The sequence below is a fragment of the Amblyraja radiata genome, chromosome 3, assembly GCF_010909765.2.
Source record: "Amblyraja radiata isolate CabotCenter1 chromosome 3, sAmbRad1.1.pri, whole genome shotgun sequence".
Taxonomy (NCBI): Eukaryota; Metazoa; Chordata; class Chondrichthyes; order Rajiformes; family Rajidae; genus Amblyraja; species Amblyraja radiata.
Genome location: NC_045958.1, coordinates 118,694,961 through 118,707,188, shown reverse-complemented (window position 1 = coordinate 118,707,188; position 12,228 = coordinate 118,694,961). Strand labels below are relative to the sequence as shown.

General features: G+C 41.5%; 1 protein-coding gene across 3 annotated transcripts in view; it reads left to right on the top strand.

The window, feature by feature from the left end:
• Nucleotides 1-6,014, top strand: part of rad17 (RAD17 checkpoint clamp loader component) — a 35,952-nt gene extending 29,938 nt beyond the window's left edge. Inside the window, exons 16-18 of one of the 3 annotated variants that reach the window (XM_033018720.1) lie at nt 350-407; nt 5,191-5,253; nt 5,305-6,014. In XM_033018720.1, coding sequence (XP_032874611.1) covers nt 350-407; nt 5,191-5,253; nt 5,305-5,443 — 260 coding nt within the window. In that variant the 3' untranslated portion in view covers nt 5,444-6,014. Of the gene's footprint in view, nt 1-349; nt 408-5,190 lie in introns of all 3 variants that reach the window. The other 2 variants (XM_033018719.1, XM_033018718.1) reach the window with 2 other exon arrangements.
• Nucleotides 6,015-12,228: the final 6,214 nt, after the last annotated feature.

The window sequence follows — 12,228 nt, the reverse complement described above, 5'->3', positions numbered from 1 at the left end:
AGGTGTCACAAAGATTGAGCAAGACAGGGAGTTGCAGCAATTAGACTTGCATTGTGGTGAGCGAAACCTGACTTGCATTGTGTTGGCAAGCTGCCTGCAGAAACATCCTTGCCTCTCTCTAAATGAATTGCTCAAGCTTGCATGGTTGTTGTTTCGGCATCCAACAGCAGGACATTGCTGTCCAATTCCTACACAGTGACCTATAGAATATATACAGAATGCTAGAAAAATACAAGATTTATATGTCGTGAAAAGAAATCAAAATCATTCCAAGCGTAACAAAGTTCTTAAAGTTGCATTTTCATCTGAGCTACATCTACAATATATTCTAATTTATGTTTATGTACAGCACAAATCAATTTTATCCAAGATGTGGGAAGGTTTCCTTTCAAGCGGTGCACTACCAGGTATGTCAATAGTGCTTTTTATTGTCACATATGTTAATTGTTAACACAGTGAAATTATTTTCCTTACAAACAGTGCAGTAGAGTATCGCCATAACCCCGATCCCCGATTAGCAAGTGTACAGGAATAATCTACTAAACCGCATGCAGGGGGCACCATGTTTTGGCGCAATGTTCAAATTCCACACTCGTGTACCAGGCAAGTCACAGGCTGTTTATGGACTCCAGCCATCTCCTTGAAAAATACGTCGCTCTGCTCACCTGCCCTTTGTTCCCAGGGTGCATCCCGCAGCCGACAATGAGGGCCAGACCACAGTTCCCTCTCCTACCAGCCTTGTTCCTTGCCTGGACATCATTGGCTCCATTCTCCTAGTCTCTAGTCTCTGGCACAGCATCTTCCCCCTTCCATGTACATATGGTTTTCCCCCAATGTCAATGTGTGATTTTGTTTTGCACATAAAAGCTGCTGCTGTTGTTGCTAATTCATATTCTACTTCCGTAAGAAATCTTTGATTGGCATCAACTGTGTGTTTGTGCATGAGGGAGAGAGTTATTAAGCATGCATTACAAATTTGAAAATTCAGATTTTAAATTATACCAACTTAGTTTTCATTCTTGACAATGGGAGGAATCCTTGAGCCAACCTGGAAATTATGTTCTTTTTATTCTTTACAATTGCTGGTTTAATGTGAACTTTTCTTTAAGTTGTGTTAACAATATAAAATTAGAGAAGAACCGAAGAAAATCATGAGTAGTCCGTCTGACTCTTTGTGTCTGCTCCACTGTTCAATATGATCATAGCTTTCACAGGCCTCAAGTTCTTGTCTGTGCCGGAATCCCATAACTTTCAGTTCCCTGAATTTCAAAGTCGTAATTGTCCCCTTGCTCAAGATTCACCCATCAGTTATTTATTATTATTAAATCGGTGAAAACATTAGCGACGCAGTGGTGCTGGTTTCCAACGGGCACGGTGACGGACGCACCACACATCTCTGCCTCCATGCAGCTGGCAAGCTCCTCTTTTGTCTCTAGGCATGCGTCTTCCATCAACGTCTTCAGCATCGTCTAGCTTGGCTGTCCTGGGTCACGTCTTCCATGGGAGGGTTCCTACAGCACGACCTTGTTTGCTGACATTTCTGTGTGACGCTGGCAGTGACCAGCGAGCCTCATCCTTCTCCACCTCATCTTCTTGGTCAGAGGTGGAATCTCCCCGTAGAGCTGGGCGTTGGTGATGTGGTTCCTCCAACTGACATTTTGATATTTTCTGAGCATTCGGTTGTCGGTACCATCGAGAGACTTGGACAGTGCTTGAGTGAGAGTCCATGCCTCACACCCGCACAATAATATGGTCTCTACAGTTGCTATGGAAGAATCTCAGTTTGAGATCCTTAGACATACAAGATGTCCAGATTTTCCCCATGCTATTGAGGGCTTGATGTCATTCTCCAAGCTCTGCATCCTTCGTCACATACTTCGGAGGAGGCGCTGTCCTGAACGGCTGCCTGTCCTGCAGCTGCCCGTTTTTTCCCCTTCTTTTTTATTATTTTTAGTTTGTTAAGTGTACAGTCAGGGGGTCTAAATCTTTTGTGTGTGGGGGGTGGTGGGGGGGAAGGGGGAAACTGCTTTTCTAAGTCCCTACCTGGTCGGAGGGGTTGCCTTCCTCCGAGCAGCATCTTCGACCTGTCCTCGCGGCCTACCAGCGGGTCCTGGAGCGACGTTTCCCTGAGGGGACCTGGCCAGAACATCGGCTTTGGTGGCGGAGCAGAACATCGGCTTTGGCGGCAGTGCAGCGCTGGAGCGCTGTCGTGGAGCGGGCGATGCCTTTCCTGGGTCGCCGCGCTGGGACTCCAGTATGCTTGGTACTGCCGAGGAAAACATCGTGGAGCCGCGGTTCTGCGGAGCGGCCAGCTGCGACGTTGAACTTACATCTCGCCGAGATCACCAGTGTGCGGAGCTCCGTCTGGCGTGGTCTGTTGGCTTGGAAGCCGCAGGCTCCGGTGGGAAGGCGGCCGTTCCTGGCACCCCAAGCCGCTGGGGGTTCTCCCGACGCCGGAGTACCATCACCCGGCGAGAACATCGGGCGCCGTGGCGGCGACTGTGGAGGCCTCAATAGGCCCGACTATGGGTGGACAAGAGGATGGGGACTGGATTTTGTGCCTTCCCCCACAGTGGGAATCACTGTGGGGGGATGTTTTGGTGTTGAATTTCTTTATGAATGCTGTGTTGTATTTTTATTAGTGTGCTGCAAGGACATCAGAATTTCCCCTGAATAAGGGGATTAATAAAGTTTATCTATCTATCTATCCGAGCTCCCACTTGTACTTGAGATCCTCCACTTTCTTGAGAGATGCACTGCCACTGGTCTTGAGAAGCTCATGGTCACCAACGTTGAACTCCGTCTTCTTGGCATTGACGTGGAGGCCCACTTTCTCACGCTCCCTGCACCCATCAGTGTAAACATGTACCCTGTCATTTCTCTCTCTCTCTCTCTTCCCTCCTTCCCCACCCCCCCATCCTTAAAATCCTATTTGTTTCAATATGATTACCCCCTCAATTTTCTCAACTTAAAATAATACAGACCCTCGCTTGGCAGGACAATTACTCTCATCCCGGGAATTAGCTTGGTGAATCTCATTGGGACTCTTCCAAGGCAACTTTGGTTTCTCCACTTATCACTGATGCCCTTCGATCTTTCTTACCACAGTTGTACAGGGCCCTAGTGAGACCACACCTGGAGTATTGTGTGCAGTTTTGGTCCCCTAATTTGAGGAAGGACATTCTTGCTATTGAGGGAGTGCAGCGTAGGTTTACAAGGTTAATTCCCGGGAAGGCGGGACTGTCATTTGCTGAAAGAATGGAGCGGCTGGGCTTGTATACTCTGGAGTTTAGAAGGATGAGAGGGAATCTCATTGAAACATATAAGATTATTAGGGGTTTGGACACGCTAGAGGCAGGAAACGTGTTCCGATGGTGGGGGAGTCCAGAACCAGGGGCCACAGTTTAAGAATAAGGGGTAAGCCATTTTGAACGGAGACGAGGAAACACTTTTTCTCACAGATGGTTGTGAGTCTGTGGAATTCTCTGCCTCAGAGGGCGGTGGAGGCCGGTTCTCTGGATACTTTCAAGAGAGAGCAAGATAGGGCTCTTAAATATAGCGGAGTCAGGGGATATGGGCAGAAGGCAGGAATGGGGTACTGAGTGCGGATGATCAGCCATGATCACATTGAATGGCGGTGCTGGCTTGAAGGGCCGATTGGCCTACTCCTGTGTTAAGGTTCATTTCTTATAACAACCAACTCACAATAGGTCAGGTAAACCAACACAAGCTTTACTGATCATCAGCCAGCGTGAGTGTCAGGGATACAGAGTCATGTATGCAATAGACACTTAACTCTCCCTGAGCTAACACTCTAATGAACGAAGACATACAGCATCTTTTATAGTATTTTGGAAACTTAGTCATATGTTTATACAGAGTTGCAGCAATAACGTTTAATACAAATCAATCACAGGCTGTACCCATTCAAAGTATACTTGTCACAAATACAATACTTGTCATCTTGTGGTTATATCGATCACAAACTGCTGATCACAAACTTCAAAGCAACAGGAACTTAGTCAAAAGCCCAACATTTGCAATTCCGTCTTAACAATGTAATCATCAATATCAGAACGGCCAGAAGGTTTCTGTTTACAGAAACTACCGAGTCCCCAGGAAACGCCTCCTCTCTCACTATTGTCAATTGTCTTTTGCTTGGGCATAACAGGAAGCACTATCAGAGCAGCTTGAATGCTGGCCTCCAACTTCTTGATTCCCACAGCTTTGCAACTTCAGCTTATTCAGAACCCAAAAAAGTCAAGCTAATTATTTACTTAATAAAATATTTTACACTAGAATTTATTATTAACTAGGATATTCTCACCTGCACCTATTGTCTATTGTACATCATAGGAACAGGCCCTTCGGCCCACAATGCTTATGCCGAACATGATGCCAAGTTAAACTGATCTCATCTGCCTGTACATGATCTATATCCCTCTATAGGAAATTAGTGGAGCTCTTACTGATATCGGTTTGTTTAGCAATAATTAAATTTGGCCGAAAGATACACTCTAATCTTTACACCATAGTAATGCCTTTCATAATGTGTCTGTTCTATTTATATGAAGGATGTTTCAAACATCTTGCTGCAAAGGAGATTTGTGAGTAAGACTCAGGAGTTGCTCTCCATGATCAAATCTGTTTGTAAGATTATATCTTGGAGTTGAACACCTTCAACCCATATGAATGATTCATAGTGGATAACTCAAACCTAAAGTGAGGTGCAGAAAAAGTAGTGATTATTGCATTCAGATTCAGATTCAAACTTTATTGTCATTGTGCAGTGTACAGTACAGAGACAACGAAATGCAGTTAGCATCTCCCTAGAAGAGCGAACATAGAATATGAGCAATAAATATATATACGTACATACAGTCGTAGTAGTGCAATTTTTCTGGGGGAAGGAGTGTCCGGGGGGGGGGGGTGACTGGCAATCACCGAGGTACAGAGTTAAGTAATGTAACAGCCGCAGGGAAGAAGCTGTTCCTGGACCTGCTGGTCCGGCAACGGACATTCATTGTAATGTTTGGCAAGAAAGAAAGGAATAGGAGCATTAATGTAGTTGGGTTGGTTCAAATCTTCCAGTTAGTTGCTGATAAATGATAAGTTTCACAGCTGATAAATGGTGCTCTAATTTGGTTTTGGACATCCTCTATAATGTTGTCAACTGTTTGACTTTTTCAGGCTAACATTGGAAGCTTTAACTGATAGGGAACCTGGTGTTATTGAACATGACATTGAGGAAGAAGACTGTTCCCGGCCTCGGCTATTAACGACATCTGATGAGTCGGTAACAGGGACTCGGACATCATCTTCGGCCAGTACAGTCGGCCAGTCTGCTGGAGGAGACTTGCCAAGCAGCCAACCTCAACCTACTATAACACAAGTCTTTCTAGAAGAAGAGGAATTCATAATTGAGGAATATGATAGTGACTAATGCGGAAATGCTTTTCTGTTCTAACTTACGGGTAGATTGATATTTATTTTTGATTATTGAAATGCTGTTAAATAATGGATCTAATGCATTTTTTTGCAAATTTAGGTTTAGCTGGAACCAGAGCAGCTAAAAGGAGTATTTGAAATTATTTAAGCATAAAATAATGTTTACACGAAACATCTAAAACTCTGGAACCATCAAAAGTGATTTAATTTCCCCTTAGCTCACTAACTTTAACTGAAACTTTACAGTCTCTTGGTAGATCTATTAGAACAAGTTAACTTCACTGATTGTACCAAAGGAATCGATCTGTTGTACATTTATGCCATAATTCTTTTTGTCAATGTCATGAGTATTTTTTGTTGCTTTTATTGAGCTTGTTTATATAAAAAGTGCCCTGGGTTGAAAATGTAATCATTTTTTTCCGAGAGTTTAGAGACGAAAATGAAGTTATTGGAGCAAATTATAAATTTATATTTATATTTATATTTGACATTGCCTTTGGTTAAAAAAATGAGTCATAAAGTCCTTGTACAGCAATCTGAGCCTAATAAATGAATTATTCATGTGACAGATGAATAGATCGACATTATTTAGTTGTAGAATTCACTGAGACATGCAGGACACGGTAGGTTATTCCATATTAAAATTATGTTACATCTTTTAATGATCACAGTAATGCTTGATTTATTGTTTTTCAATTTGTAAGATTATTTATAATACTTCTAATAGAGTCATGGAGTGATACAGTGTGGAAACAGGCCCTTTGACCACACCAGCCAACAAAGTCCCAGCTACACTAGTCCCACTTGCCTGCGCTTGGTCCTTAACCCTCCAAATCTGTCCTATCCATCTACCTGTCCAACTGTTTCGTAAACGTTGCGATAGTGCCAGCCTCAACTACCTCCTCTGGCAGCTTGTTCCATACACCCACTGTGTGGAAAAAGTTACCCCTCGGATTCCTATTAAATCTTTTCCCCTTCACCTTGAACCAAATTTGGTCCTTGATTTCCCTACTCTGGGTAAAAGACTGTGCATCTACCCGATCTATTCCTCTCATGATTTTGTACACCTCTGTAAGATCTCCCCTCATGCTCCTACGCTCCATGGAATAGAGACCCAGCCTATTCAACCTCTCCCTATAGCTCACACCCTCGAGTCCTGGCAACATCTTCATAAAAGGATGCCAAAGAAAACACTCAATATCTAAATAGTCCAATATTTCACTGGAATATAGTTGTTACAAATGATATTTTGATCAACTGCATCTACTTTTTAACAGAGTACTATATTTAGTAATATTACATATTGTAAATATCTTCAAATACCAATCTAGGATCTCTTCCCAATGTAAGTAGTGATAAAAGAGAACTAAGTTGTTGATTACATCGAATCTTGTTCTGTATGTATTGCACAAGAATAAATGATTCAGAAAATGATAGACAAAGATGTTCCTGAAAGTTTACTTCAGCGAAGAGTTTAAAACATCACGAAGTGTTCGTTTAAAACAAGCCAGTAAATTCTGAGCTGGAAGGTAAGTCAACATCATTCAACATAATTCTGGATAGAAAGGATTGAGGATGAAATTGGAAGTTAGCCAATAAACTACTGGATTTGCAGACATGGTGAGGACAGTTAGTTGCTCGTTGATGAGTTGTTGGACTTGAACTGCTTTTGCTGTTTATTCACAACTCCCCACACATGTTTAAGACATTTGCAAATCTGGAATTTTGAAGCTCGTTTGAAGAAGACACTTTCAAACCACCACCATGTGTTCTGCAGCTCCAAAGGATAATCACCCTCGACCTCTGCTGTTCCACCATTATCGCTCAATCCCTCACCCTCACCTTGGGAAGTCAGTTCACCTGGCTGTTCTCTTTCCAACATTTCTATACCCATGAATGTATACAGACGCAGTTCGTACTCCATCTTTAAAGTCGCCAACTACACCAGCATTGAGGGATGCATAATTGGTAATGATGAGTATGATTATAGGAGGGAGATTGATCATCTAATTTAATGGTGCCAGAACCACAACCTTGCTCTCAACGTCAGTAAACCAATTGATTGTTGACTTTTGAAGAGGATCCATGAACCGGTCTTCATCAGCGGGTCAGTGGTGCAGAAAGCCCATCAGTGCCTTTACTTCCTGAGGAGATTCGGTATGTCAACAATTACTCTCTTGAACTTCTGCGGGTGTACAGTAGAGAGCATGGTAACTGGTAGCATCACAAACTGGTTCAGCAACTCAAATGCCCAGGAATAAAAAATATCGCAAAAAGTGGTGGACACTGCCTGGGCACTGACCTCCCTACCATGGAAGGGATCTATAGGAGGTGATGTCTCAAAAAGGCAGGCAAGGACCCACCCCATCCTGGTCATGCTCTCATTTCCCTCCTGCCATTGGGGAGAAGGTATAACAGTCTGAAAACTGACCTCCAGGTTCAGGAACAGCTTTTTCCCAACAAACATCAGGCACATAAACCCTACAAACTAGGGACTGGGCTTTCTTTGCACTAATATTGGGTGTTTCAATTTATGGAACGTTTTTGTTTATTTTGCCAATTTTATTGTTTATGTTGATTTTGCCAATTTACTGTGTTTAGAGGCCTGATATGCTGCTGCAAGAAAGAATTTTGTTGTTCTGTTTTTGGTACATATGATAATTGACAGTACATCTTGAGTGTTGAGTTTCAAACTTGAATCAGCGGATCTACCAGCAGAAATTGTGTTTCATTTATTCACGATTTTCAATAGCTCTGCTAAATGTCCGTTTAATCTTCTCTGCTCAAAGAAGAATTGCCGTTACTATAATCAGTTGAAACCCCACACCCCTGAAACCATGGACCAGATCTCGACCCTGGACCAAATCTCTTCACCTTCACATCCTTCCTTAATTGTTTATTGATTCTGACATGATATTCCATTATAGCCCTAACAAGTGATTTAGAAAGGTTTAATAACCCTCTTCAACCCTCTCTGCTACCTTCTGCATGCAACTCTCTTGCTATCTCCCTGTTGCTGTTTCTGCACCCCTTCAAACTTCGACCACCTATTTGTGTTGTCTTTCAACATTCTTCCTAACAAAATGTACCACAACATATTTGGCTGTATTCATTTTCAACTGTAAATCTGTGTGTTTACCATTTTGTACTTGACCTTCGAAAGGCTCCCCATTTCCTCTACAATCTGAAATTTCTTTTCATTTTTAAAATGTCCTTGATGATTAAAGACTTGAAACAGTAAAGCCATTTTTCTCTTCATAGATGTTGCTTAACCTGCCAAGGATATGCAGCATTTCCCTTTTCCTCAGCAAAATGTAACGGGAGAGAAAATGGTATGGTATTTTACATTTCTTATTTGAGAGATCCTTTGAGAGAGAGATTTGTTGCAGGATTTTTACAAAAATATATTGTGCTGGTTTCTTCGATTTAAATTACAAAATATATTTGAAATTGATTTAGTGGGAAGGTGCAAGGCTTTGATGAAGTTCATTTCAAAAAATGTTAATAAGTGAAATTGGCCTGTGAAATGTCTTTGTGCTGACTATCTCAAGCACCTATATTTAAGTTTTAGTTTCAATGTTGACCAATTAAAAATGCAGATTTACCCTTCCCCATATCTCCCTGCAACTTATTCTCTCTACATTCCCAGCAACTCCCATCAGGTTCCATTCACCTATGTAAAATTTACAGTGGTTAATTCACCTGCTAACCAGTGTGCAGGATGAAACTGGAGGTCTAAGAAAATCATTTTGAAGAAGGGTCATGTCCCTAAAAGTCATCTGTCCATTTCCCTCCACAGATACTGCCTGATCTACTGAGTTCCTCCAGCAGATTGTTTGTTTTTTTGGACTCTGGGATAATGTGCAAACTCTACACATTGAACACCAGATGTTAGGATTGAACCTGTGTTGCTGGAATGGTGAGGCAGTGGCTGCACCAGCTGTGACAATTTATAATAATTCTGTGTTTGATGAGTGAAGCAGCATGTGAGTTGATATGGAGAAACAAAGAGACTACAACTACTGTATTCTGGAGCAACAAATAATAGCTGCGAGAAGAAACCAGAGTGTCATGCAGCATCAGTGGAGACAAAGGGATGGTCATTGTTTTTCCGGATGAGACTCTATTGAACAGCATTTCGTTCAGACCGAAAGGTCTGAATGACAAATAAAGGATTCAATTCAATTCAATTCAAATATCAGGACTTTAATTTGATATGCATGCTTCATACAAAATTATCACCATTAAAATCATAATTATGAAATGAAGCTTCCCATATGAGAGTCTTCATTCTAACAATATTTTTGAATTTGAAGGAAACAAATGCCTTGGAAAAACAAAATAAATGCCACTGCAAGTGCAGGATAAATGTTTTTCCTGGAATCATCCAGCAACCTTTTGAAAGTACAGTGAATTGTATCCCTCAGTACTCAACGCACAGCTGTTGCAGAACTTGCAGCAATATTCAGTGTCTCACAACAATGCACTTTTTAGACTTTTTGTCTCAAGAATATATTTTTAATGATGATAACAGATACTAATTTGTGCAGACCTGATGCAAAAATAAGCTTTGAGGGTTTAAATATGTATTCGCCTTGAGCCCCGCTACAATGGCTCAGAATTTGCACTAAGTAATGGTGAAATTATCAGTGTTACGTGTTATCGTGGAGAAACTCTGACAGCAAATACACAACGAAATGCTACCCACAAATCAGTGATGCCTTGGTCTGCTTGAAGGAGCACGTTACAGAAGAAATGGAAGAAATCGACAATGAGAACGAATAATTTATGAACCATTCCTATCGAGAAAGAAGTAAGTGCAAGTACAACTTAGTTTTTATTAGCCTCATTTTATTATTTTCAGAAATTATTTATGTTTCCTCTTCTACCCTAATCTTGTACATATGCTTCTGATCTGAAATCATACTGTGTAAAATATTTATAAAATTTGTTTAAAAAAAAATCTCTGCCTTTTAATTAAATGGCTTGTTGACCCATAGAATTATACAAAGTGATTGCCCGCTCAGCCTGCTCGCTGAGATCAATATTGTATTTGTATTAGAGAACCACTGTAGATGGCACCAAATAGTAACTGATGTTGAAAAGGAGAAATCCACACCACACAATGAAATTAAAACTTCATATGTTGATTGACTACAGCTCGACGTTCAACACTATTGTTACCTCCAAACTCATCACTAAAGTCCAAGACTTGCGCCTCTACAACTCTCTTTGTGACTGGGTCTTTGACTTCCTCAATGGCAGACCTCAAACAATGTGGATTGGTACGAATGTCTTCTCCTCTAACTGCCAACACAGGTGCACCTCAAAGCTACGTGCTTAGCCCCCTGCTCCACTCTCTTTACACACATGACAATGTGGCTACGCAGAACTCCAGCCATCCGCAAATTCGTGGACAACACCACTGGTTTGCCAAATCTTGGGTGGTGATGAGTCAACTTACAGGAAAGGGATAGAGCACCTGGTTGATTGATACCACAACAGCCTCACTCATAACGTCATGAGACAAATAAACTGATTGTTGACTTCTGAAAGAGGATGCAGGGAAACCATTCAGCAGTTTTCATTAGTGGGTCAGCAGTGGAGAGTGTTTGCAGCTTCAAATTCCTAGCTTTTAACACCTCTGATGACCTGCAATGGACCCAGCACATCAACAATTCAATCCACTCAATTTGTCCAGATCAGAGTTTGCCGTGGGCATTCACATGGGCCCAAGCTATGTCATTCGTCTCGTGTGATATGTGAAACAGTATTTACTTTAGTTGACTTGGGTCTACTCCTTCATCCTTGATGTATTGCTCTCGTCCCCTTTCTGCTTGGGCAGAGCAAGAATAGTCTTGCCCTGTTCCAAACCTTACATCCCACCAGCTTCCATGTTGAATGGTATTGGTATTGTTTTATTGTCACATACTATGAGATTTAGTGAAAAGCTTTGTTTGCATACTAGGCAGTCAAATCACGCTCTTCCAAAGTACAATCGAGTCATACACAAGTACAACAGGCAGTATAAAGAGCAACATTTCAAGAGTGCAGATCAATCAATCAATCAATCAACCTTTATTGTCATCTTGCAAAGCAACAGTGCAAAATGAGAAGACGTTTCCCAGGGAATACCGGAGCATCGCACAGGAAACTTAAAACATTTCACACATAATAACAATAAAAACAATCCAGTCCCTGATGAAACAGTATACTGGATTGTTTTTATTGTTACTATGTGTGAAATGTTTTTAGTTTTAGATTATAGTGTTACAGCATTATAGTTACAGAGGGAAAATCCAAGATCTGCAATGAGGTTGGTCGGAAGATCGGAACTACACCCTAGCTTATGCGTAGACTGTTGAATAGTCTGAAGACAGTTAGAACGAAGCTGTTCCTGAATCTGGTGGTAGGTGCTTTGATAATATTGTATCTTCTGCTCAATGGGAGAAGAGAGGGTAAAGAAAGTCCTTGACTGACCTCCTTTACATGGGCGAGAACAACCAAAGGCTTGTCAGAGTGAGGCCACACACAAACTGGAGGAACAGAACCTCATATTCTGCTTGGGTAGCTTACAACCCAAGAGTAGGATCCTCTCCACCACAGTGTTGTCATCTACACAACATTTATAAATGAAGTTATAGTAGAATCTGGCTAAAGAGTGAGTTTACAAATTTAGGCGATGCACGGAATTAGAAAAACGTTTACAAAGGATGGATCATGTCCAGTTAGAAGTTTTGTCATGCACTGGAGGACTGTGAATGAATGAATGAATGAATG